At 41.8% G+C, this 27,171-nt stretch overlaps 1 protein-coding gene across 1 annotated transcript in view; it reads left to right on the plus strand.

The window, feature by feature from the left end:
* Positions 1 to 27,171, plus strand: part of LAMC1 (laminin subunit gamma 1) — a 125,785-nt gene that overhangs the window by 72,826 nt on the left and 25,788 nt on the right. Inside the window, exons 2-13 of the mRNA XM_081223572.1 lie at positions 2,053 to 2,357; positions 6,476 to 6,606; positions 8,645 to 8,811; positions 11,554 to 11,742; positions 12,564 to 12,681; positions 13,300 to 13,398; positions 13,490 to 13,626; positions 14,001 to 14,123; positions 14,215 to 14,404; positions 14,717 to 14,829; positions 17,603 to 17,824; positions 17,945 to 18,133. Coding sequence (XP_081079698.1) covers positions 2,053 to 2,357; positions 6,476 to 6,606; positions 8,645 to 8,811; positions 11,554 to 11,742; positions 12,564 to 12,681; positions 13,300 to 13,398; positions 13,490 to 13,626; positions 14,001 to 14,123; positions 14,215 to 14,404; positions 14,717 to 14,829; positions 17,603 to 17,824; positions 17,945 to 18,133 — 1,983 coding nt within the window. The remainder of the gene's footprint in view (positions 1 to 2,052; positions 2,358 to 6,475; positions 6,607 to 8,644; positions 8,812 to 11,553; positions 11,743 to 12,563; positions 12,682 to 13,299; positions 13,399 to 13,489; positions 13,627 to 14,000; positions 14,124 to 14,214; positions 14,405 to 14,716; positions 14,830 to 17,602; positions 17,825 to 17,944; positions 18,134 to 27,171) is intronic.

Consider the following 27,171-nt stretch of genomic DNA (forward strand, 5'->3'; position numbering starts at 1 on the left):
CCCTCATTTTTACAGAGGAGAAAATGACGGAACAGAAATCACACAGCTAGTAATTGAAGGAGCCAGGATCTGTACTCAGGTCTCATAATGCCCAGTCCTGTGTTTTTTTCCATCATACCATACACCTTTATGTTCAAGATCTTATGCCTGTGAATGTTTCATTATATGGGGGACAGTTAATCAAACCCCTCTTTTAAGATCTGAACCAGTTGGGAAATGGAGTCAGATATGCCTCATCATATCAGTTTTATTACAGATAAAACTGGCTTGAAGAACAGAGCCTGGACATATAGCTTACATGGGCCTTTTGCCCCACCCCACTTGAACTCATGCACTTAGTCCTGAATCGAGTAGCAGGACAGCAGCAGGCCTCCCCCGCACAGTGGCAGAGGTGCTGTCTTGCCCTTAGGAGTGAGGGAGAGGAGAGAGAGGGACTCCGGTGGCAACTAGGAGAGAGCTGAGGAGATTCTGGGCCACACATGAGCAGCACTCCTTCTCCCCTGGGGATGGGTGGGTGTGAGCAAGTGAGAGAATGGCAGAAGTCTCTCCTTAACACTTCTGAGAGTGCAGGAATTCCTCTTCTGTGGGCTTTGTAGGGTGGTTCTTCCTGTGAAGTTGATTCACTTGGACGGAAGAGACTGTAAGCTTCTCGAGTTCAAGGACCACTTATGTCTAATGCATCCTGTCTCCCAAAGTATATAACATGGGACTGAGCATGTAGCTGTGCCCATAAATACTTGTTGACAAACCGTGATCTTCATTATAACATAGAAGCAGCAAAATATAGATATTGTCAGAGATAGAAAGACCAACTTGTGAATGAATGGTGTTTAAAAACAACTGCACATTATCTTTTTTACCCACCTGAAATCCTGCTGGCTGGTAACCAAGCTGTCCCAGCCATCAGGCTGTGTTCTGCCTGCTTCAGGGAGCTGCCTGATGCAGTGACTCTTCTTCCAGAGGGACGACAGCCCGTTCGCTCCTCCCTCTTGCTGTCCTTCCTTGCTCAGCACTCATGTCTCATATATTCTCTTCTGAACGAACACAGCTTTAAACCAACCGCCTTTCTCTTCTCTCTCTTTCTCTTTTTTTTGTCATCTCTTTGTCAGCTACTAGAGGAATTTTTTTTCTTCTTTCCTGCTGTAGTCCCTGCCCTATATCTCAATCACTGTCCTTCACTCTTTTTTAAAAAATTTTTATTTATTTATTTATGGCTGTGTTGGGTCTTCGTTTCTGTGCGAGGGCTTTCTCTAGTTGTGGCGAGCGGGGGCCACTCTTCATCGCGGTTCATGGGCCTCTCACTATCGCGGCCTCTCTTGTTGCGGAGCACAGGCTCCAGATGTGCAGGCTCAGTAATTGTGGCTCACGGGCCTAGTTGCTCCGCGGCATGTGGGATCTTCCCAGACCAGGGCTCGAACCCGTGTCCCCTGTATTGGCAGGCAGATTCTCAACCAGTGCGCCACCAGGGAAGCCCTATCCTTCACTCTTTCTCAGATTTCTCTTTCTTAACCTGGTAAGTAAGTAGAAGAATAGTGCTGATGATACTCTTCCTGCATCAAGAAGTAACATTAAAATTAATAAAGAACGAATTTTTAAAAATCTTGAAAGTGCCCAGAAGACCCATTTAGAAAGCCAGCAAATATTTTCTTTTCTTATCTTTTAATTAAGCTTTTGTGGAAGCACCGGCATTAAGGATAAATGCTCATTTTCACTCAATTTTATTTTTCTTTAACAATATAAGTACGTAATACATGCTGTCATTTTTCATGGCAACCAAAATTTTAACAACACACATCATAAATGGGCTTTTATGAGCCAACTTATGAGTGCAGCTATAACTTATTTCTGTGGGAAAACACACACTGTGTCCAGGCTTACAGTAGCCTATTGGACACAGCCAATGTGTTGTATGTTCTGGAACCCTCTTAGCCTAGTGTGCACAGGTTGGTTTGTATCCTCTTTCTTTGTCAAGTTCCAAAGCAAAGTGGGAATAGACGGGGTTTCTTTGCTTGATACGTATGACTTCTGGACATCGATGTGTTTGCCCCACAGGAAAAGCATTTGACATCACATATGTACGCCTCAAGTTCCACACCAGCCGCCCGGAGAGCTTCGCCATTTACAAGCGCACACGGGAAGAGGGGCCCTGGGTCCCTTACCAGTACTACAGTGGCTCCTGCGAGAACACCTACTCGAAGGCAAACCGAGGCTTCATCAGGACGGGAGGGGACGAGCAGCAGGCCTTGTGCACAGATGAATTCAGTGACATTTCCCCTCTCACCGGGGGCAACGTGGCCTTTTCAACCCTGGAAGGAAGGCCCAGTGCCTACAACTTTGACAATAGCCCTGTGCTGCAGGTAGGCACCTAGCGGTTGGCTTGGTAGTCAGTCAGTTCTTCCATATGCAGGATGCAGGAAGATCATTGTAGTGGGGGACCGTGGTCCCACTTCTGAAGTAAGGGGTAGGAATAGCACCTATTCCACCAGGACAGACAGCTGGATTTTATTCTGCTCTCCTGTGTACTCTTAATAAGTGAAGGAAAGTAGTTTTATTTCTGCTGCCCAGTTGATGTTTGTTCTTAGTTTTCATGCACGTGTATTCTGAGATGTAAATTTTACAGATTTTTTAAAATGTTGAACAATTTTGACTTGAGTCTCTGTACTTGCAATGCAGTGGAAACATTTTGCTTCTGCCTTCCTTTTGAAGGAGGGTATTTGAATGAATCTACCAAATTTTTTTGTATCCTGTCGTACCTCTTCTTTGATTTGACAAAATGAAAAAACTATTTTTTAATATTAGCAAGAGGGAACAACTGAAGCAAGATGTTTAAGAACTCTACCTTCCTTCGTTATTGTACAAGGAAATTTTGGTTGGGTTTGTCTGGCACTGTTGCCAATCACTATGAAAACTCTTCATCACCTAAAAGCACTGGTTTTTGGGACAAGATATGAACTTAGGTAACCCTGGTATAGTGCTTAAGGACAGTGATAGAAACTTTTCCCTATATGGCAATAGAAAGAATTAAAGATTTCTTTTTTCATAAATGCCGTGTGCATATTCCTTATACACTATAATTTGGAATCTTTCTGTATTGCTTAGACGTCTGTGACCTTTTCTTATGTTCTGGCTGTTTGATTGTGGAGAGACGCGTGTCATGCCATACTCAGCACATTCATACAGACTGGAGATGCTTCTGTCACATGGCTGGAGTTAACATCTAAGTGGGGACAGCCTGTATTAATTCGCTGAGACAAGAAAGACTGGATGTGGGTTTGCAGATGCTGTATATACTTTATGAAAAGCTGTTGTGACTTCTAAGTAAGGAATCTCCCTGTTTTTCTGGGCCTTATGCCTTTGTGTTCCCTCATTCTTTCTATTTGGAACTTTTTATGTACAAGGACCCTTTGTCTAATTTGGCCGTGTGGCTTTGGACAGTGGCAAAAAATGAGAATATATTCTCGCTGGGTCCAGTTCGTCCCTTCCATTGTATTTCTGTAGTTTGCTGGGAGATCATAAATCTTGATTTTGGTAAGCTCTGAGGGTTCTGGTGAGCAATGAGTGTGTCTGCAAAGGTCTTTCAGAAAATGTTTCTTTCAAAGGCGTCAAGGTGTGTTCGAAATACATGGCAGAAAGAATAACCGACTTTGATAGACGAAAAAGCAGGAGACAGATTACCTAGGGCAGAAGTGATCTATAAATACTCTTAAGTTGGTCAACTGGCACACATTTTCTAACTTTGTTTCTTCCTACACAAATTATTGTATTTTACTGTCCTGGGGAGGGAACAGTATAGTCAGTAGGGAAAAGCAGTGAGGTAATGACGTGACTGTGGTTTTCTGGCACCTTTGCTAACTGTATGCCTTGTCAGCCTATCTTGAAGCAGTTCCCCCAGCTATAGGAATTCTGATGTTTCTTAACTCTTCATGCCACAAAAACTTGTAAGACTAAGTGTGGCAAAAGGCTGTGGGCATCTGCAATAGATTTGGTCAGTTGGTATCATTATGCACAAACATTAATTATGCGTCTCTGGATGTAAGAGCTCTGGCTCTGATATACAGTTGCCAAGGAGGGTTAACTGATACGACTTGTAGCCGATCTGACAGTGAGGAGAGAGGCAGTTGGCTTCTGCCCTCATTGCTCCCTGTGCCTCCCTCTAAAAGTTGTGATCTCCCGGAAGAAACCTTCCCGGTGGCAATGTATATGAATATTACTAAGCATGTAGTGATTTATAATAATAATTAGCATTTATTACAGCACTTACTACAATGTGGCACAATGTGACAAGCATTGTTCTAAATGCTTTAGATATATTAAACGTGTTAACACATTTAACCTTCCCAATAACTCTATAAGGTAGATACTTTTATTTTCTCCATTTTACAGATGAGGAATCAGAGGCCCAGAAAAGATAAAATCACTTGCCCCAAATCACACAGTTTTAAGTGGCAGAACTGGGATTCAAAACGTAGAAAGTCTAGTTCTAGAGTCTGTTCTTTTTAAGATGCCCGTTATGGGGGGAAAAAAAAAGGTTTAGATTCAACTCTTGAGAAGCTTTTATTCCAAGAGAGCTGTGATAAAGATGAAGCCTGTCGAAGATATAATAAGCATTAAACACAGAGATATGTTTAGCTGTTTACACTACAGACGACTAAAAGATTCCTAACATTGTGGCCATGAGTGGGCGTTGTTATTGGAGTTCCAAGTTTGGATATGGTGAAATCATCATCTCTTCTCCTTTCTAATTATACATGAAGGCTTCATGGAGATTAGCCTTGATGAGCTCTCTGTGTTCTACATGCCAGGTGTTTGGCCTGGTGTAAGCAGTGATTCTTAATCAGGGGTGTGCTTCCCAGTCTCATGTGAAGCCTTCTGAAAACATAGACGCCTGCAGCTCTGCACGTGCTTCTTAATGTCTCCGTAGGTAATGCTGATATGCAGTCCCAGGAGAGGACTTAAAGTGGACACGGGGGACTTCCCTGGCAGCCCAGTGGTTAAGACTCCGTGCTTTCACTGCAGGGGGGTGTGGTGGGTTCGATCCCTGGTCAGGGAACTAAGATCCCACATGCCGTGGGGTGTGGCCAAAAAATAAATAAATAAGTGGCCATGGTATATTTGGGTAGTTTTATGTAATATACCACTCTAAAACTTAATGGTTTTAAACAACTGTGATTTATTATTTCTCATGATTTTGTGTTGGCCTGGGCTCGCTCCCTGGCAGGTCAGCTGGGAGCTGGGTTTTTCTCTCCCTGTGGTCTTACATCCTCAAGAGGGCTAGACTAGGCTTCTTCATGTGATGGAGGAAGTATTCCAAGAGGGTAAATCCCAGTGCACCCATGCTTGTTAAACCTCTGCTTGTGTCACATTTGCTGATGCCTCCTTGGCCAAAGCAAGTCACATGCCCAAGCCTAGAATCAGCGTATACAGGGACTACACAGGTTGTGGACACTGGCAGACATGATCCATTGGGATAATTATTATAACTACTACAGATGTAAACATCTGACTAAAATTAGCTCACTGAAAGGGCATTTATTATAAGCGCGTAGATCTCATAAAACCGAGGGGAAAACTGTATAACCTTCATTCTTGTCCTCTGCCATTAAGGTGTACCTACCGACTTGATCAGTTGTAGTTTCCTCAAATGTGTTCATTTGCTTGGTAAATGTTACTTGAGCACCAACTATATGCTAAGCACTAGTGAAATGCTGTGAACAAAACAAAACAAATTCCTGCCCTGTGGGGCTTACAATCTGGTGGTGGCAATGGTGGGGTGGGCAGGTGGTGGTGATGGAAACAGACAATTTAAATAAAATAAGGAAGGTAAATAGGGAGTTGCAGGGGGCTGGGGGGGTGGCGATTTTAGATAGGGTGGCCAGGGAAGGCCTCACGAGAAGTGACATTTGGGAATGGTCAAGACAAAGAGTATGTCTGATTGGTTCAGGCCAGTGTAATGATTGATTGCTTTGTGCTTGGATGTGTCTCCCAGATCTGTCCATAGTGGATTGGGTAAGAGGGAGAGTGAGATGGTACAAGATGGGCAGGAGGAGGCAATGACCAGTGTATCTGATACAGTGGTGGTACTACGTGAGTTCTGTGCTGGCTTCTCTTGACTGGCTTTGGGGTGTGGATACAGGATGGAGAGACGAGACATGTCTGTTGACTACCTAATGCATGCTGAGCGTTGAAAAGCATATTTCATTTAAGCCTCTCTACAGCCTTGTGCAGAAACTAATATTATTCCTGCCTCGGGAGACTCTGAGTGGTAAAGTAACAACTTAGATCAAAGAAAGGAAGAGTCAAGAAGGAAATTCAAGTATGAAGAAATGAAAGGAGTCCTTGAGTGTTATAATAGATTTAATGCCAGAAGAGGACATAAGTTAAATGATACCTTAACTGTTTAGAAGATTTTGTCACATATATGTCTCTTATCTTCAGTGCCTTTACCTATCTTTTCGGTGTTTTTGTTTTCTGACAGGAATGGGTAACTGCCACTGACATCAGAGTAACACTGAATCGCCTGAACACTTTTGGGGATGAAGTGTTTAATGACCCCAAAGTTCTCAAATCCTATTATTATGCAATCTCTGATTTCGCTGTGGGTGGTAGGTAAGTAAACCATTAAATAACCTTGAAAGTGATTGGAGCTTTGGTGTAGAAGTGAATGTAGCAACTTGTTTACAACTGTATTAGTAATGTTTTTGGACCTCATTATCCTGGAAACAAAGTAATTAGGTTTTCTGAAACCTTGTCAAATCAACACATTAGTGAATTCTTATTGAGCATTTAAGTGCAAAGCTCTATGACAGGCACTATGGAGCTACTGAGGAAGTGCAAGTCTGACATTCACTTACTGAGAAGGACCTGACCTTCTAGGATCCTGCAGGTGAATGGGGCAGGCCACGTATGAATATGCGAAAAGTTAAATACTAGTACCATCAAGCGTTTAGATAAAGAGATGTCACATGTCAGAGAGTAGTTACAGGACTGTCAGGCTAGAGAAACAGAGGGAATCTAAGCTAGGCGTGGAAGAATAGGTAGGGTTGAGATAAGGAGAGAGGATGTCTGGGTTGGGTGCAGGAGGGTTGGGTGCATGTCACGAGCAAAAGTATAGCGTTGGAAGCGTTTAAACCTCCTTGACTTAAGGAAAATCTTATATGAATTTGTGGAGTTGTAAACCAGAGAGAGTTTGGTAGCCAGAGACCTTAGACAGTGAGCCAAGAATCTTGGACTTACCTCCCCTTGTAATAGACTATGAAGTCTCAAGAGCAGAAACATCATTTTTGTATGCAGTGTTCCTGGTATGGGATTGATGCTCAGTGAAAGTTGATGGAAACTGTGACCAATGAGAAATCATGTACTTTTTTGGAGTTAGGGCTATGATTTCAACACAGTAGATTAGGAAGATTAGCTGCAGGCAAGGTAACAGTAGAATATGATCGAGAGAATTTATATTCCTGTTATTACGCTGTCATCTAGGGGTTAGGTGACAAATACCTGACATTAAGGTGGTGACAGCAGAATGGAAAGAAACATTTAGGTGCATTTTATGAAGGAAGAATTATCAGGATTTTAGTCAAAGGTGATTTTGAAGGTTTAGTGACCAGGAGAATGATGGTATCATTAACAGAATAAACAGAGAAGATGAGCTCATTTGGGAAGGTGGTGAGTTTCGTTGTAGAATGTAAAGGTTTAAGTCGTGGAGGACATCTGAATTTGTGTAGCAGTCAAGGACAGGAGCTTGGGAGAAAGAGGCGGCCTGGAGATACACATTTGGGATTCATCCTGGTGCACTGTAGGTGTTGCAGAAGTGTTTGAGGGTATTATTAGGTGGTGCTTGAAGCTTTGGAACTGACTGCTGTCTTTAAAGAGCGAGTGAGGGTAACGGCTCTGCGCCAGAGTGCGTGTTAGTATTCATGGGGGTTTCCATGAGTCCTTAGTTTATGGTAGTACCTGCATCTAGAGGCTCCTTCCAGGATTCTTGCCCCAAACAACCCGAGGGAACGTCAGTCTACCAGAGATCCATACGGTGGTGTGGTATCTGTCTCTCACTGTCTTCAGATCAAATACTTTAAAATCATGATGGCAGATAGCTGCTGAAATTTATTGACTTGTTATATGCCTGTACAGTCCTGGGCACATACATATAGCCACCTCTTGATCTTCTCAATAGCTCTGTGAAATAGGTATTATCATCCTCCCTATTTTACAGGTAAGGCACCGAGTTTAAGTTACATTGGTAAGTCACAGAGCAAGGTTTCGAACCCAGGCAGCCTGGCCTTGGAGTCCATGTTCTTCTTAACCACTACACTTGGCTGCCTCTTGAGATGCACACATTTCACTTCAGGAAATGGTCCTACAGATGCCCTCAGAAATTGTTGGGGACTTTCTTCTCATGTCTGGTTAATGCCCCATCCCCTGCTAAATAAAGCTACCTTTTTTTTTTTTTGTCTTGTTTAATTTTTCTTCATACCTGAAAACACACAGTCATTACTTAATCTTGCTCAGTTTCTCAGTTTACCGTTTTGAGTGGTAAACTTAAAAACATCCTGAGGTGGTTTTCAGTTCTATGTGTACATCCTTTTTCTGCATCCGTTTCAGGGCTTCATAGGTGTTTCATTCTTTTAAGGGTCTCTTCTCTCCCCAGGTGTAAATGTAACGGACATGCAAGTGAGTGCGTGAAGAATGAATTTGACAAGCTGGTGTGTAATTGCAAACATAATACTTACGGCGTAGACTGTGAGAAGTGCCTTCCTTTCTTCAATGACCGGCCGTGGAGGAGGGCGACTGCTGAGAGTGCCAGCGAATGCCTGCGTGAGTGCCCCTTGGTGTTCGTCTGCTAAATTGTCTTGAGGACTTCAGAGGTGGGAGAAGGAATGGGTGACTTCCTTTGATTCCTCCTTGAAAGGAAAAGCCTGAAAGGCAGAGCTTCTTCCCTAATTTGAGAGTGTAGAACAATAACCTGCATGCACGTCAAAGGAAAATCATAGATGCGGGCAATTGGCCATAAACATAAACTGTGCTGGTTTTATGTTTCCTTCATGAACACACATAACAGAATGGGAGCAGCATCTTCCAGGTTTGGCCTTTGCTTAGTTCTAAATACTGGGCTGGGGTTGCCTACTCTAAAATATGGTTTCTCCAGTCTTTTCTTTGTTGCCCTTTAAAATATTCTTCTTGCTTTCAATGCTCATTTATTCGAACAGCCAGGATTGTTGATTAACATTTGTCAGGTGTGATGAGTTGTAGACTAGGACTGCTATTCGATGGATTATTTATCAAAATTATTTTTTCTTTATCTCACTAAAGAGCACAATGGGGAGGATTTTCCTACTTCCATCATGCAGAGGTGGGTGGCTCTGGGAAGAAGAGTAGATCCTAGTATTCTTAGGAAGAGGTAAAATGAAAAAGATTACACATTGTTTATTCCTTCATAATGTCTTGGTTTATTCTGAAGAGATAGAGGAAGGAATCTCAGGAGAAAAATCATGAAACCGTGTAATCATGATTTGCCAAGGACTTCAAAGTGAGAAACTTTTAAAGCAGCAGCATTTTCTTATGTCCTTATAAATATTCCTTATTGTATCCTCTTGGTAATAAAGGGAATAAGAAGGAAGACACTCTGAACTTGCAGGAATTATTGGCAAAAACCTTGAAAAAGGACCAGTATCTTGACTCATGACTGTTTCCATTAGCTGCCTACAGCAGATTTTCTTTTTTTTTTTTTTTTTTTTTTTTTTGAGGTACGTGGGCCTCTCACTGCCGTGGCCTCTCCCGTTGCGGAGCACAGGCTCCGGACGCGCAGGCTCAGAGGCCATGGCTCACGGACCCAGCTGCTGCGCGGCACGTGGGATCCTCCCAGACGGGGGCACGAACCCGTGTCCCCTGCATCGGCAGGCGGACTCTCAACCACTGCGCCACCAGGGAAGCCCCAGATTTTCTTATTCAACTTTTCTTTTCTCAACAAATTCCTGATTTTCAGATAAAATTTATAGCCTCCTCTAGCATTCCTAAGCACTTGAACTTCTTGAATTCTTTTACTGAACTGTAATATCCAGTGTTGGAAACTACATGATAAAGGCTGGTAAAAGAAAAAAATGAAATACTCCTAAGATGTGACATCTGAATAAATGTACACATGTGTTTGAAAAGTAATCTGCTTAATGATGTCATATTTTGAGTCTATCCAGGAACATTATGGGAAAAAAACAAGTGTAACATTATATCCAGCTTCTCACTAGCAAGTGAACAGAATACAGTAGCTAACAGACTTTGAGAAGGAGCTAAGTCAGTTTGCTTTCCTCTTTGGTCCCTTCAGCACCGTGGCCCATCAAAGAGAGAAGTTTCTGGAGGTGTGACAGTACCACAGTATTGTCAGGTGCTGGAGCTAATAGGGAAGAGAAAATGACAGCTGCCTTCTCCCTTACCAGCTGATGATGAGGGAGCCACAGCATCTGCCTTTAGCAGTGGGTTAGGACATGGGGATTGTTCTGCCTCACAGTCTCTAAGCGCCAGACCATCTAGGTGCTGTGAGCTGGGCCGATTGTGAGATAATCTAGGGAGATAATCTGGGGAGACTTGAGGGAAGAGAAATAGCTGATGAAGGGAATGGGAGCTTTCAGAGTTACTTAACTCTAATTCTTGGTGCCAGCGATTCAAGTTTCTAAGAAGTTTTCAAATATAGTACTATAAGAGAACTCATTGTAAAGGCAGGGAGGAGAAAAAAAAAAACATATTCAAAAATTGTTTAAAACAACAATCTCCTGCTCTATCTGTAATCAAATAAAATTTTATTTTTATTTAGTGTCTGTACTTGGAGCAGAATCAATAATTTGGAAAAAATCATCTTAGTATAAATATAATAAAGATTTTCAGTGACTTCAGATACTCGTCATGTAGGGAATATAGCTACTTAACAGATGACCCGTTTGGCACTATGGCTTCCCAGCAGTTGGAGGCATCTATGGATCTAGATTTCCCTTCTTGTGGATTTACTTTCTTGTGGATCTGTAGATTTCCTGCTTCTTTTGAAGGAGGCACTAATTTTTATCCATGTGTCTCAAGATTACTCCAGTCTGGGTATGCAAGTAATCTGGCATTTTAGAAGTTGGTATCTAATGTATTTGAATTGTCTGAGCCCTGAAAAGTTAACATAAATTGAAGCCTGCATATAAATTGGCCCCTTGTGCTTGGAGTTGGTATTAGAATGAAGGATAAAGATTCAGAAAAATTGTAATTTGACTTGGCTTTTGTTTGTATGTGTACAACTATGCGGAGATTCCTAAGTACAAGGATTACTTATATTTTATGACGGTACTACTTTTGATAAGGATGAACATTTCTTAGTAAGCTGTTAACCTGACTGTATGAACCCTTTATAGACAGACATACAGTTTTCGTTTTTGTTTTCGAATGAACAGTGCATCTCGTGGTCGTTCTTAATCTGCCACCACCTGTCTGTCAGAGATGTGGGGAATTATGGTTTTGTTTTCTTTGAGTCTTTTAAAATGCTGTTTGTAAAGGAACATGGATCTGACTTAACGTTTTGACCAACAGCCTGTGACTGCAATGGCCGATCGCAGGAATGCTACTTTGACCCTGAACTATACCGTTCCACGGGCCATGGTGGCCACTGTACCAACTGCCAGGATAACACGGACGGCGCCAACTGTGAGAGGTGCCGGGAGAATTTCTTCCGCCTTGGGAACAGAGAAGCCTGCTCTCCCTGCCACTGTAGTCCTGTTGGTAAGTGAGAGGCAGAGTCTGCTTCATTGTGATGGTTGGAAGACAAAATAAGCATTCCCTGTACCCCCAGAAAATAAAGCTTTGTTTCCTAGGGATTCGCACAGCTTAAGTACAGGAGAGTGTACATTGTTATAACATGTAAATGATTTAGGATCTGCCTCTACTCTCTTTAACCAGGTTGGACCTTCAGATGATTTTCTGGTGTGTATAAAAATGTGGGGTTGGCCTGAGTAATGGTTTTGTAAATAATTAGCAATAAGATCATCAAGACCATTTGAACTTTGACTGTAAAAGGTTAGCTGCTTCGTGAGTTCTTCCTTGTTAATGGTTTTGTTTAGTCTAACCTCCTTGGAGGGCTGAACTCTTTCAGCACATCGGTGTGTGTTCAGAGGGGCAGAGTGCTCTTAGTCTGTTGTACTTTTTCAGGAGTTTGAGCTTTATTTTTGCTATTCATGCCTGTATATACTTAAATTCTAGACACAGGCCATAAGGAGCCTGTGCTTGTCCACAGAGCAGTGACTGGTTTTGTGTACGGTTTACCATTGGGTACAGAGTGATTTGTTAGTGTTTTTCAACAGTTATGAGTAGATTCATCTTAGGGTGTATGTCTGGAAAGTTTAAAAGTCCTGGCTTAAAGGGGTATGATTTTGAGAGTGCTCTGATTTAAAATTTGACCTTTATTCTCTTGGTTACCATCTAGATATTGAAAAACAATCTGCATTCTGGTTTTCAGGCATTGTTTTTAGTTACCAACCTTCTTTCTTTGAGACATTAATTTACTTACCTAACTGGTGGTTGACACTGAACACTTTAAATTTCAGGTTCTCTCAGTACACAGTGTGATAGCTATGGCAGATGTAGCTGTAAGCCTGGAGTGATGGGGGACAAATGTGACCGTTGCCAGCCTGGGTACCATTCTCTTACTGAGGCTGGATGCAGGTAAGATTTTTCAAGGGGGCAGAATCCAAATGTAGCTGATTCTTAATAATAGATGTTGTAGTTAATCTGCAGCCATATAAACATTTTCCCCCCATAATACTTGTAAACCAAGATTTAAGGCTTCTAGCTGTAATGATGATCCAGGATTGTTCTGTACAGAGGTGAAGCAGAGTTTTCAATGTCTAAAAGTGATGGTTATCCTTGATTGAAATCAAATCCAAATATAAAGATGACTTTAGGATTCATTTTGCTCTTTTTATTCCTTTTTAAAAAAGGAATTCCTGGGGCTTCCCTGGTGGCGCAGTGGTTGAGAGTCCGCCTGCCGATGCAGGGGACACGGGATCGTGCCCCGGTCCGGGAGGATCCCACATGCCGTGGAGCGGCTGGGCCCGTGAGCCATGGCCGCTGGGCCTGTGTATCTGGGGCCTGTGTATCTGGAGCCTGTGCTCCGCAGCGGGAGGGGCCACGACAGTGAGAGGCCCGCGTACCGCAAAAAAAAAAAAAAAGGAATTCCTTTTTTAAAAATCTGTTAACATATAAAACAAAAGATTGACTTTGAGTGGAATTTCTTTATCTTTTCTCTTATTTCATTGTTTTTCTCCATTTTCCATCCAATAGGCCTTGCTCTTGTAATCCTTCTGGCAGCACAGACGAATGTAATTTTGAAACAGGAAGATGTGTTTGCAAAGACAATGTCGAAGGCTTCAATTGTGAGAGGTAGCTCATTTTTTCTCTAGCCGTATTGTATTTTCTCTGTTATCATATTTCAAGTACAATGAATACCTGATTGTATCTTAATCTCTTTCAGATGCAAACCTGGATTTTTTAATCTGGAATCATCTAATCCTATGGGTTGCACACCTTGCTTCTGCTTTGGGCATTCTTCTGTCTGTACAAATGCTGTCGGCTACAGTGTTTATTCTATAACCTCTACCTTTCAGATTGGTAAAGTAGACCTTTCCTTCTGTCCTCTAGAATCGTGAGACTAGACTTACAGTGTTAAAAAGTCAGTAGCTCTTTGAGGATTTTTTTGACGGTGTCAGCACATTGCTTTTTAATGTATGTGATTTTTGTTTGGCTTTTTAATTTAATGAAAGTATATATAAATGGTTTTAGAATTTACCAAATTAAGTATAAAATGTTATATAAAATAAAGAAAATTATAGCTTGAGGGGTATAGCATATGTAGGTACTCTTATAGCCTCCATTTGTTAAAAAACTTTCATTGATGACTTGCTATATATTTTGTGGTATATAGAGGACCTGAATTCAGGACATTTACAAAGTAACGGCACTTGTGTTCCATCCTCTGCTTGCAGATGAGGATGGGTGGCGTGCGGAACAAAGGGATGGCTCTGAAGCATCATTTGAGTGGTCCTCTGAGAGGCAAGATATCGCTGTCATTTCAGATAGCTACTTTCCTAGGTACTTCATTGCCCCTGGTAAGTAATGCTAGCAAGCGGTCTGGCTTGGCTTGTGCCCCTGTTTATTCGTACTCTCACATTCTTGCTCACCATTGTGTCTGCCTTCCAGCAAAGTTCTTGGGCAAGCAGGTGTTGAGTTATGGTCAGAACTTCTCCTTCTCCTTTCGAGTGGACAGGCGAGACACTCGCCTCTCTGCAGAAGACCTGGTGCTTGAGGGAGCTGGCCTAAGAGTGTCTGTGCCCTTGATCGCTCAGGGCAATTCCTATCCGAGTGAGACCACTATGAAATATGTCTTCAGGTAAGACAGTTTTGTTTGTAAAATCTGACTTGACCAGAATTATAAAAGTGGTTTCTTTGTCAAAGTTCATCAGTCCTCAAGGTGTGTGTCGAAGAAAAACTTCTGACTTCTCAAGGTGACTTTGTAAAAGGGAACTTTCCCTTTGTTTACATGTACCTTTTCCAGTTGTACTATCAAACCAACAGACTCATCTCTGACCTGGTTAGATTGGCAGAGCAGTGCATTGTTGGTGGCATAAATGAGTAAGAAATGCTTTCTCAGCACCCAGAATTGTCCTTACAGAGGTTAATGTGGCCCTTCCTTTTTCTCTAGGCTCCATGAAGCAACAGATTACCCTTGGAGGCCTACTCTTACCCCTTTCGAATTTCAGAAACTCCTAAACAATTTGACCTCTATCAAGATCCGTGGGACATATAGTGAGAGAAGTAAGTTATGATATAATTTAAGAGAATCATTTAGGATGATTAGATAAAAGGATCCGTAATCAAAAGTTATCTCTAAAGTCCTAATACTATAACACTGATCCTAAAGAAGTGGTATAAGCTGCCTCATCATACATGAGTTATGTGTAAAAATAATGCATTTTAAAACTACTTTTAAGGACCTGGAGAAAATTAGTAAATAGTATTGTTTTATAATAACTAAGCCTATTGAGGCTACATTATATATAATTAGAATCTTCTAAGAATCCCAAATATAATTCTGCTGGCTCACATTGCTTAACCTTTGTTTCTTTTTATTTCTTGCTATGTAACTATCAAGCCCTTTTAACTAAATTGGCTAAATTATGAAAAATTAAAAATTACTGAATGAACATTTGTTATAATTTTAAATTTAAAAAGCTGTTTTTAAGCATTTCTTTAAATTTTTTTCCTATATATATATATTTTTTAATGAGGACCTATTTCTATAGAAAGTTAAAGCTGTCTGGGGGAAGAGGAATCAGAGGAGTGGTGGTGTGGCATTGAAAGTGGCATCACCAGCTTGGACGTGTTGATTTTTGAGATGCCTGCATGAATATCCAGATGAAAATGTCTTATAAGTAGTTAGAAATATGGATGGGGCTTACGAAGAAGTTGAGACGGGTGATCTAAAATCGAAGGGTTGTCAATGTATGGGTAATCTTTTTTTTTTTTTTTTTGCGGTACGTGGGCCTCTCACCGCTGTGGCCTCTCCCGCCGCAGAGCACAGGCTTCGGAAGCGCTGGCCCAGCAGCCATGGCCCACGGGCCCAGCTGCTCCGCGGCATGTGGGAGCCTCCCGGACCGGGGCACGAACCTGTGTCCCCCACATCGGCAGGCGGACTCCCAACCACTGCGCCACCAGGGAAACCCTGGGTAATCATTTTTAAACTTGGAAATGTAACAAAAAAATATAGAAAGAGAAAAGAAGATGCAATCCTGGAAACATAGTTATTTAAGGACCATGACCTGAGACTTGAGAGAAAAAGAATTTTAAGGAAGAGGAACAATTAACAGGTTTAGGAAGATAGTACAATTGGATTTTGGTATTGGGTAACTGAGGAATCATTGGTGAGGGTTTTTGTTTGTTTGTTTTTTTAAGAAGTGTTGGGCTTCCCGGGTGGCACGGTGGTTGAGAGTCTGCCTGCCGATGCGGGGGACACGGGTTCGTGCCCCGGTCTGGGAAGATCCCACGTGCCACAGAGCGGCTGGGCCCATGAGCCATGGCCACTGAGCCTGTGCGTCCGGAGCCTGTGCTCCGCAATGGGAGAGGCCACAGCAGTGAGAGGCCCGTGTACTGCCAAAAAAAAAAAAAAAAAAAAAAGTGTTGAAACTGAAGTTAGATTGCAGTGATTTAATTAAGTAAATTAAATCACAAATTAAGTAAATTCAAAGGTGAAGAAGTAAAATACAGATTATTCTTTTAAGAAGTTCTGCTGTGAGGGAAGGAAAAGAGAGTGACTGGACTCTAATTTGGGAGTAGGGACAGATCGAACGAAGAAAGAGTACTTTTAGGATGGGGAGGCTTAAGAATGTTTGGAGTTGGAAGCACATTAACAGTGGAGATATCTCTCATGATCTAATGTTGAAAAAACCCATAAATGTAGTAAAAGTTAGCTAAATTCAAGGCAGAAATAGAAGAGCTGTCCTTTAGCCTCAGATCATCAGTTTCTAAGAATTATATAAACAGCAAGTGATATTTCATAACATGGGGAAATACACTTGAAAGATAAGAGTGCAAGAGACAGGAGTGGAATGGAAATTAAAGGGAAATATGATACAATCAAAACCTGCGTCTTCCATAGGATGTTCCTGCTGAGTCTGTCATGTGCACTGTTAGGTTGGATGAACCACTGGGCTAAGCCAATATAAGGCTTCCTCTATTTTTACTTTCTTCTGGAAATGGGAAAGCATTATGATGTACGGCATAACAGCTTTGGAATAATTACATATTTGTCAAAGTAGCCCTGATTATTAGAACTTGTTTACTTATTTTTTCTGTTTTATGCAGGGCAAAAAAATATAATTTGAGTGGTACTTGTCGACAGGTGCTTTCCCTGCTTTCTTATCCTTGAACTGTACGATCAGTGCCTGATTTTGTGGGAAAAGAACAAAAACACGGCTTAATGACTGTAGCCTTAAACTCTTATTATTTCCACATTCTTCCTTTTATCTTTTCTTGCCCCAGATTATTGCCCAGTGCTTTTCATTTTTCACATTGGTGATTGGGAGAACTGTAAAATCCAACAAATCTCTCTGTGTGTGTGTGTGTGTGTGTGTGTGTGTTTAAAAAATGAAGTTTGGGCTTCCCTGGTGGCGCAGTGGTTGAGAGTCCGCCTGCCGATGCAGGGGACACGGGTTCGTGCCCCTATCCCGGAAGATCCCACATGCCGCGGAGCGGCTGGGCCCGCGAGCCATGGCCGCGGAGCCTGTGTGTCCGGAGCCTGTGCTCCGCAACGGGAGAGGCCACAGCAGTGAGAGGCACGCGTACAGCAAAAAAAAAAAAAAAAAAAAAAAAATGAAGTTTGCTTTACCACCATTCCAGATACTTAGCACCAGGTAGCACATAATTGTTCTAAATGCTATTTTCTGGTTATCTTCTCCAACAGATGAATTAAACTGATGGTTGATTGTCTCTGAAATTTTGGGTGTGGTTACCCTTTAGCATTATTGACTTTGCAAGAAGTTTTGGAATCCGAAAGCCAGTTCAGTGATCCTCTTCTTCACATCATACACAGGTGCTGGATATTTGGATGATGTCACCCTGGCAAGCGCTCGTCCTGGGCCTGGGGTCCCTGCAACTTGGGTGGAGTCCTGCACCTGTCCTGTGGGATACGGAGGGCAGTTTTGTGAGATGTGCCTCTCAGGTTACAGAAGAGAAACTCCAAGTCTTGGACCATACAGTCCATGTGTGCTTTGTACCTGCAATGGGCACAGTGAGACCTGTGACCCTGAGACAGGTGAGAAGATGACCTTTGGGGGCTGCTAGACCTAAATGCTCTTTCGCAGGTGATTGGAAATGCTCATTGTCTTATTTGCTTATACACTCGCCTGTTTTCTCACACCTGCTCTCCAAATAGGTGTTTGTAACTGCAGAGAGAATACAGCCGGCCCCCACTGTGAGAAATGTAGTGACGGGTACTATGGAGATTCAACCGTGGGCACCTCCTCTGATTGCCAACCCTGTCCGTGTCCTGGGGGCTCCAGTTGTGCTGTTGTCCCTAAGACACAGGAGGTGGTGTGCACCAACTGTCCTACTGGCACCACGGGTAAGTCTGCCCTATCCATAGACACACCTTGGGAAGAAGGACTTTGGAGGCTTTTGGATTTTCTTGTTTGGTTCCATGATTAGTTTTCCTAGTAGGCAAAAGTTTTGTAGGAAACAGGTTTATTATGGACTTGTAAAATGCATATCAGATACTAATAATAGCTAACATATTTCTGGCCGGGTGCTTTTCTAAGCACTTTAACGTGAACTGCCTCATTAATCCTCACAACCCTCTGAGATAGCTTCTTGCATTATCCTCAGGTTACAGCTAAGAAAACTGAGGCACAGAGACGTTAAGTTACATGTCCAAGGCTACATGGCTAGTCATTGGAGCAGCTGGAATTTCAACCCAGGCACTCTGGCTCCAAAGATGATGATCACTACAATATACTCTCCCTTACAAGATGCGAATCAGAGCTTGATTTTTAGTTTGTGAGGCTGCCCTGGGATTCTTGGTGTAAAGTGGTAATTTTAAAATTCTTTAAATTCTTTACCTAAATAGTCCTTTCAGTGTATCAGGGCCCATTGCATTTAGTTGGGGAAAAAAATATTTGTAGAGCTTTGGATAAGACCTCTGTTCCCATTCTCTGAGTTTCTTTCTTTCTGATAAGAACATAAAACTAGATCTTTCCTAGCTACTCAAGGAGTTACCTGTGCTGATTGACAGAGGAGACGGGGCCTCACTGTTGCCCGTTCCCCTTTCTTCCACTGACTTTAGCCTCCACGTAATGGAGAGGTTCTGGCCAGGCTTTTGATACAGCCTTTGACTCCATTACAAGCTCTTTGTTCAAAAGATATTGCTAGAGAGCATGAACATAAGTAGAAAAACCAAAACACTGAGCTCATAATCTGTATCTCTCATGTCTCATCAAAACATTCTTTAATCATTGGGAAACATGAAAACACTCCACCTTCCTTCCACTTCTCCCCTGACCGCACATTGAGCACAAGGGAAGTGCCACACAGGGAGAGCCAATCATTTGCTTAAGGTAGTTGAAAAAATAAGGAGTAGAAGTTAGTGTAGAATTTCATATTTTTGACTCTTTCCTCCCTTTTTTTTTAAGAAAACAGTGGCCCAACAAAGTCTCTTAGAGATAGACTTCTCCAGCCTCATTCCCCACCACCCACCGCTGCACTTGTACTCTCTGCTCCAGCCCTCCTGGGCTCAGGTGTGCCCGACTCTGGCCTGCCACGTGCTGTTCTCTTTCTTTAGAGTGCTTACCCGACTCTCACTTTTCTTAGCCAACTCCTGTCTGTTCTGTGGGTTGAGCTGAAGCGTCACTTCCCCAGGCTGGTTTTCCTCCGTGAACCTTCCCTGCTGTACCCAGGTTCTTAGGACCCTTTACTCTGCTGCCACAGAGTATAGTAAGTATCCCTCGTGCAGTGTCTACTCTCAGCAGTACTTAATAGAGCATTTTGATAAGAGATCCCTCTACTGATTGTTGTTTCACTGGACAGTAAACTAAACAGTTAGGCATTGTGGAGTCGTTCTCATATCTATACTAAATAGTACAAATGGTGAAGCAAAATTATTCGGGATGCTTATAGAGAGATGGAGTATCATACAGGAGATTTTAGAAAATGTTATACACATATTAGTCACTAATCAAGTGCTTCTCACAGAACATTTGTGAAATATACAGTTGACCCTTGAACAACACAGGTTTGAACTGAATGGGTCCACTTGTATGAGATTTTTTCAATAGTAAATACTACAGTACTACAATCCACAGTTGGTTGAATCCATGGATGTGGAATTGCAAATTCAGAGGAGCCGCAGAAGGTGGGGGCTGGCTGACTATAAGTTGTATAAGGATTTCTGACTGTGCAGAGGGATCAGTCCACCCCCGCATTGTTCAAGGGTCAGCTGTATTTGTTTTGTTAGCTATCACCTGGATTGAAGGAAATGATCTATAGCAGTTCTTGAAGATGTTAATTAGGATGTAGAAGTCTGCATGAAAACAGCACAGACCCTGTGAAAAGTAATGCCATCAGTCTTTTTTTTTTTTTTTTGGCTGTCTTGGGTCTTCGCTGCGTGCAGGCTTTCTCTAGTTGTGGTGCGCGGGCTTCTCATTTCGGTGGCTTCTCTTCTTGTGGAGCACGGGTTCTAGGTGCGTGGGCTTCAGTAGTTGCAGCATGTGGGCTCTAAGGGCGCGTGGGCTTCAGTAGTTATGGCTCTCAGGCTCTAGAGCGCAGGCTCAGTAGTTGTGGCGCACGGGCTTAGTTGCTCTGCAGCACGTGGGATCTTCCCGGTCCAGGGATCAAACCCGTGTCCCCTGCATTGGCAGGTGGATTCTTTTTTTTTTTTTTTTTTTTGCGGTAGGCGGGCCTTTCACTGTTGTGGCCTCTCCCGTTGCGGAGCACAGGCTCCGGACGCGCAGGCTCAGCGGCCATGGCTCACGGGCCCAGCTGCTCCGCGGCATGTGGGATCTTCCTAGACCGGGGCACGAACCCATGTCCCCTGCATCGGCAGGCGGACTCTCAACCACTGCGCCACCAGGGAAGCCCCTGGCAGGTGGATTCTTAACCACTGAGCCACCAGGGAAGTCCAATGCCATCCATTACTCTTTATCTTCCTATATCCTGCTTTACTTCTTTTCATAGCACTTTTTAGCCACCTGATATTTTTATGTGTATTCATTTGTTGATTGCCTGTCTTCCCCCTCCACCCCCAGTTTAAGCTCCTTGAGAGCAGGAACTTTCTTCTGTTTAATTCACTTTTGTGTCCCTAACACCCAGAATAGTGTTTGGCACATGTGTTTGTTGAATGAATGCAAGTATTTATTGAATAAATGAATAGAGGTTGCAGATACAAAGTAAGATGTTCCTCATTTAGAAAATGGTTGAAGAATATGAATAACTGCTGGTAGTCACTGAAATCTTCACGTGTGAGATGCTTCTGCATTTAATTTAATACTTTAAACAATCTTTTCAGGTAAATTAAAAATAATAATCATTTTTTCAACAAAATTTTTTGAGTGCATGGCTTTGGAACATGAAGATGAATAAAGGAGGGTCCCTAATCTTCAGGGTCTAAAAGTGTGGAGCAAAGCACAGATCATTTTAATACAGTGTGGTTAGTTCAGATAAAGGAACACACACAAGAGTGCTCAAGGAGAAGAAAGGAAGACACCACTCCCAGTGTGGGAGGGATAATAAGGAAAACCAAGACTAAGAAAAGTCTATAATTTGCCCGAAGTCATATAAGTAGTACCAGCTGGACTTGAACCTACATCCTAGACTCTGAGACAGAGGGGTAGACTAGCTGTAGCTGTGGAAGATATTTTGCAATGAGAGCTTTTCATGGGCTATCACGTAGCTCTGTTTTAAGTTTTCTAGCAGATTTTTTAATTGAGTTTTATTCAGAACAGTTTTTAAGACATTTTAAATATGGATCGTATCTAGACTAGCTAAACTACCCGATGAAAAAGCAGAACTGAAATGGTGTCTTAATCCTAATGTGGAGAAGGATCTTGGGTGCGGATGTGGAAACTATTGAGTATTTGCCTCAGAGGCAAGAAGGGCCCCTGGCTTCCTGTCCTCTCTTAACGTCCTGTTTCTTCGTGTCCTGCTCCTCCCCCAGCCACATTTTCTGTTACCTCATCAGTGGTCTCTGTTTGCCAGAGGCAGTGGTCAGTTTTCAGTCCTTATCTGACCTGGTCTCTCATCAGCACTGGACACTGTTCACTACTCACTTTGCTCCACACATTTTCTCCTGTTGCTTTTTGTGACACTTCCCTCACCTTGGTTTTCTTCTCCTTTTCTTCTCTTCTCTTGGGTCTCCTTTGATCACTTCTGTTTCTCAACCTAGGGCTTTCATGTCAGCTTTATCTATATTCTCTCCTTAGGTGAGCAAGTCTCATCTTTTGGCTTCAAAAGCCCCTCCGTGCCTACAACTTCAAAATCCATGTCTTCAGCCCTGACCTCGCTCTCTTGAGTACCAGCTACCTACTTGCTGTGTCCACTTGGATGGTGGGCTGGAAGCCTTCCATCTGCCCCTCCATATCCATTCTTCATCCTTCTCCACCCCGATGAGACCCGCATGTACTACATCGCATGGCCACCTCCATTTGAGTGCAGGTGGTGGGAAGCACATAGGAGATCAGAGAGAGAGGAAGGAGAGTGAGGGCAGAGTATGTATTCCAAGGCCCCCTCTCTGTAGGGTCCTTGTGGTTTGGTGGCCTTAATTAAAGTTACCAGCTCTTGGCAGGTGACCTTCTCCAAACAGCCCTTTCTAAGAAAGTTAGAAACTATTAGGTTCTGGTAATTGCTCCCTCCACCCACCCTCTGAGGCCAAGGTTCTGGAGCCTTGCAGTTACTATCCCAGGTGCTATGCTCTACTTGTGGTTTCTCAACACTATCCCCTTCCTTCTATGGATAGTATATTTTATTAACTCTCTTCAAGTCTTTTATTTTTTTTTCAATTATCTGTCCTTTCTTTGATGTTTTGAAATACCATTTTTATCATGTTCTAATTTCTTAATATACTAATATCCCATGAATTTTTAAACACTGGAAAATTATTCTTGAAAAAATGCTCTCCACTGTGTGACACTGCATAGGATGGTGCTGTATATAAACATTTTAGTCAGAGTTCCCTACCATTTCTCAAAAAAGAATAGTTTGATATAAGGAAATTAAACTAAATATTAATAGGGATATAATTTTCAATTTTTTTGTTTGTTTTATGTTTATTTATTTATTTTCTTATTAGTCATCCATTTTATACACATCAGTGTATACATGTCAGTCCCAATCTCCCAATTCATCACACCACCACCACCACCACGCCCCCCACCGCTTTCCCCCCTTGGTGTCCATACGTTTGTTCTCTACATCTGTGTCTCAACTTCTACTCTGCAAACCGGATCATCTGTACCATTTTCTAGGTTCCACGTATGTGCATTAATATATGATATTTGTTTTTCTATTCCTGACTTCCTTCACTCTGTATGACAGTCTCTAGATGCATCCATGTCTCTACAAATGACCCAATTTCATTCCTTTTTATGGCTGAGTAGTATTCCATTGTATATATGTACCACATTTTCTTTATCCATTCATCTGTCGATGGGCATTTAGGTTGCTTCTATGACCTGGCTATTGTAAATAGTGCTGCAGTGAACATTGGGATGCATGTGTCTTTTTTTTTTTTTTTTTTTTTGTGGTACGCGGGCCTCTCATTGTTGTGGCCTCTCCTGTTGCAGAGCACAGGCTCCAGACGCGTAGGCTCAGTGGCCATGGCTCACGGGCCTAGCTGCTCCGCGGCATGTGGGATCTTCCCGGACCGGGGCACGAACCTGTGTCCCCTGCATCGGCAGGCGGACTCTCAACCACTGTGCCACCAGGGAAGCCCCCGCCATGTGTCTTTTTGAATTATGGTTTTCTCTGGGTCTATGCCCGGTAGTGGGATTGCTAGGTCATATGGTAGTTTCATTTTCAGTTTTTTAAGAAACCTCCATACTGTTCTCCATAGTGGCTGTATCCATTTACATTCCCACCAGCAGTGCAAGAGGGTTCCCTTTTCTCCACACCCTCTCCAACATCTGTTGTTTGCAGATTTTCTCATGATGCCCATTCTAACTGGTGTGAGGTGATACCTCATTGTAGTTTTGATTTGCATTTCTCTAATAATTAGTGATGTTGAACAGCTTTTCATGTGCTTCTTGGCCATCTGTATGTTTTCTATGGAGAAATGTCTATTTAGGTGCTCTGCCTATTTTTGGATTGGGTTGTTTGTTTTTTTAATACTGAGCTGCATGAACTGTTTATATATTTTGGAGATTAATCCTTTGTCCGATGATTCATTTGTAAATATTTTCTCCCATTCTGAGGGTTGTCTTTTCATCTTGTTTATCGTTTCCTTTGCTGTGCAAAAGCTTTTAAGTTTCATTAGGTCCTATTTGTTTATTTTTTTTTTATTTCCACTATTCTAGGAGGTAGATCAAAAAATATCTTGCTGCGATTTATGTCAAAGAATGTTCTTCCTATGTTTTCCTCTAAGAGTTTTACAGTGCCTGGTCTTACATTTAGGTCTCGAATCCATTTTGAGTTTATTTTTGTGTATGGTGTTAGGGAGTGTTCTAATTTCATTCTTTTACATGTAGCTGTCCAGTTTTCCCAGCACCACTTATTGAAGAAACTGTCTTTTCTCCACTGTATATCCTTGTCTCCTTTGTCATAGATTAGTTGACCATAGGTGCATGGGTTTATCTCTGGGCTTTCTATCCTGTTCCATTTATCTATATTTCTGTTTTTGTGCCAGTACCATATTGTCTTGATTACTGTAGCTTTGTAGTATAGTCTGAAGTCAGGGAGCCTGATTCCTCCAGCTCTGTTTTTTTCCCTCAAGACCACTTTGGCTATTCGGGGTCCTTTGTGTCTCCATACAAATCTTAAGATTTTTTGTCCTAGTTCTGTAAAAAAGGCCATTGGTAATTGATAGGGATTGCATTGAATCTGTAGATTGCTTTGGGTAGTATACTCATTTTCACAATATTGATTTTTCCAGTCCAAGAATGTGGTATATCTCTCTATCTGTTGGTATCATGTTTAATTTCTTTCATCAGTGTCTTATAGTTTTCTGCATACAGGTCTTTTGTCTCCCTAGGTAGGTTTATTCCTAGGTATTTTATTCTTTTTGTTGAAGTGGTAAATGGGAGTGTTTCCTTAATTTCTCTTTCAGATTTTTCATCATTAGTGTATAGGAATTCAAGCGATTTCTGTGCATTAATTTTGTATCCTGCAACTTTACCAGATTCATTGATTAGCTCTAGTAGTTTTCTGGTGGCATCTTTAGGATTCTCTATGTATAGTATCATGTCATCTGCAAACACTGACAGTTTTACTTCTTCTTTTCCAGTTTGGATTCCTTTTGTTTCTTTTTCTTCTCTGATTGCCGTGGCTAGGAATTCCAAAATTATGTTGAATAATAGTGGTGAGAGTGAACATCCTTGTCTTGTTCCTGATCTTAGAGGAAATGCTTTCAGTTTTTCACCATTTAGAATGATTTTTGCTGTGGGTTTGTCATATATGGCCTTTATTATGTTGAAGTAGGTTCCCTCTGTTCCCATGTTCTGGAGAGTTTTTATCATAAATCGGTGTAGAATTTTGTCAGAAGCTTTTTCTGCATCTATGGAGTTGATCATATGGTTTTTATTCTTCAGTTTGTTAATATGGTGTATCACATTGATTGATTTGCATATATTGAAGAATCCTTGCACCTCTGGGAGAAATCCCACTTGATCATGGTATATGATCCTTTTAATGTGTTGTTGGATTCTGTTTGCTAGTATTTTGTTGAGGATTTTTGCATCTATATTCATCAGTGATATTGGTCTGTAATTTTCTTTTTTTGTAGTATCTTTGTCTGGTTTTGGTATCAGGGTGATGGTGGCCTCATAGAATGAGTTTGGGAGTGTTCCTCCCTCTGCAATCTTTTGGAAGAGTTTGAGAAGGATGCATGTTAGCTCTTCTCTAAATGTTTGATACAGTTCACCTGTGAAGCCATCTGGTCCTGGGCTTTTGTTTGTTGTAAGATTTTTAATCACAGTTTCAATTTCATTACTTGTGATTGGTCTGTTCTTATTTTCTATTTCTTCCTGGTTCAGTCTTGGAAGGTTATACCTTTCTAAGAATTTGTCCATTTCTTCCAGGTTGTCCATTTTATTGGCATAGAGTTGCTTGTAGTAGTCTCTTAGGATGCTTTGTATTTCTGCGGTGTCTGCTGTAACTTCTTCTTTTTCATTTCTAATTTTATTGATTTGAGTCCTCTCCCTTTTTTTCTTGATGAGTCTGGCTAATGGTTTATCAATTTTGTTTATCTTCTCAAAGAACCAGCTTTTAGTTTTATTGATCTTTGCTATTGTTTTCCTTGTTTCTATTTCATTTATTTCTGCTCTGATCTTTATGATTTCTTTCCCTGTGCTAACTTTGGGTTTTGTTTGTTCTTCTTCGTCTAGTTCCTTTAGGTGTAAGGTTAGATTGTTTATTTGAGATTTTTCTTGTTTCTTGAGGTAGGCTTGTATAGCTCTGAACTTCCCTCTTAGAATTTCTTTTGATGCATCCCAGAGGTTTTGGATTGTCGTGTTTTCATTGTCATTTGTCTCTAGGCATTTTTTGATTTCCTCTTTGATTTCTTTAGTGATCTCTTGGTTATTTAGTAACGTATTGTTTAGCCTCCATGTGTTTGTGTTTTTTACTTTTTTTTCCCTGTAATTCATTTCTAATCTCGTAGTGTTGTGGTCAGAAAAGATGCTTGATATGATTTCAATTTTCTTAAATTTACTGAGGCTTGATTTGTGACCCAAGATGTGATCTGTCCTGGAGAATGTTCCGTGCGCACTTGAGAAGAAAGTGTAATCTGCTGTTTTTGGATGGAATGTCCTATAAATATCAATTAAATCTGTCTGGTCTATTGTGTCATTTAAAGCTTGTGTTTCCTTATTTTCTGTTTGGAAGATCTGTCCATTGGTGTAAATGAGGTGCTAAAGTCCCCCACTATTATTATGTTACTGTCAATTTCCTCTTTAGCTGTTAGCAGTTGCCTTATGTATTGAGGTGCTCCTATGTTGGGTGCATATATATTTATAATTGTTATATCTTCTTGGATTGATCCCTTGATCATTACATAGTGTCCTTCCTTGTCTCTTGTAACATTCTTTATTTTAAAGTCTATTTTATCTGATATGAGTATTGCAATTCCAGCTTTCTTTTTTTTTTTTTTTTTTTTTCTTTTTTTTTTTTTTTTCTTTTTGCGGTATGCGGGCCTCTCACTGTTGTGGCCTCTCCCGCTGCAGAGCACAGGCTCCGGACGCGCAGGCCCAGCGGCCATGGCTCACGGGCCCAGCCGCTCCGCGGCACATGGGATCCTCCCAGACCGGGGCACGAACCCGCATCCCCTGCATCGGCAGGCGGACTCTCAACCACTGCGCCACCAGGGAGGCCCCCAGCTTTCTTTTGATTTGCATTTGCATGGAATATCTTTTTCCATCCCCTCACTTTCAGTCTGTATGTGTCCCTAAGTCTGAAGTGGGTCTC

This window comes from Mesoplodon bidens (genome assembly GCF_964165515.1).
Source record: "Mesoplodon bidens genome assembly, chromosome: 2".
In the NCBI taxonomy this organism is placed as follows: Eukaryota; Metazoa; Chordata; class Mammalia; order Artiodactyla; family Ziphiidae; genus Mesoplodon; species Mesoplodon bidens.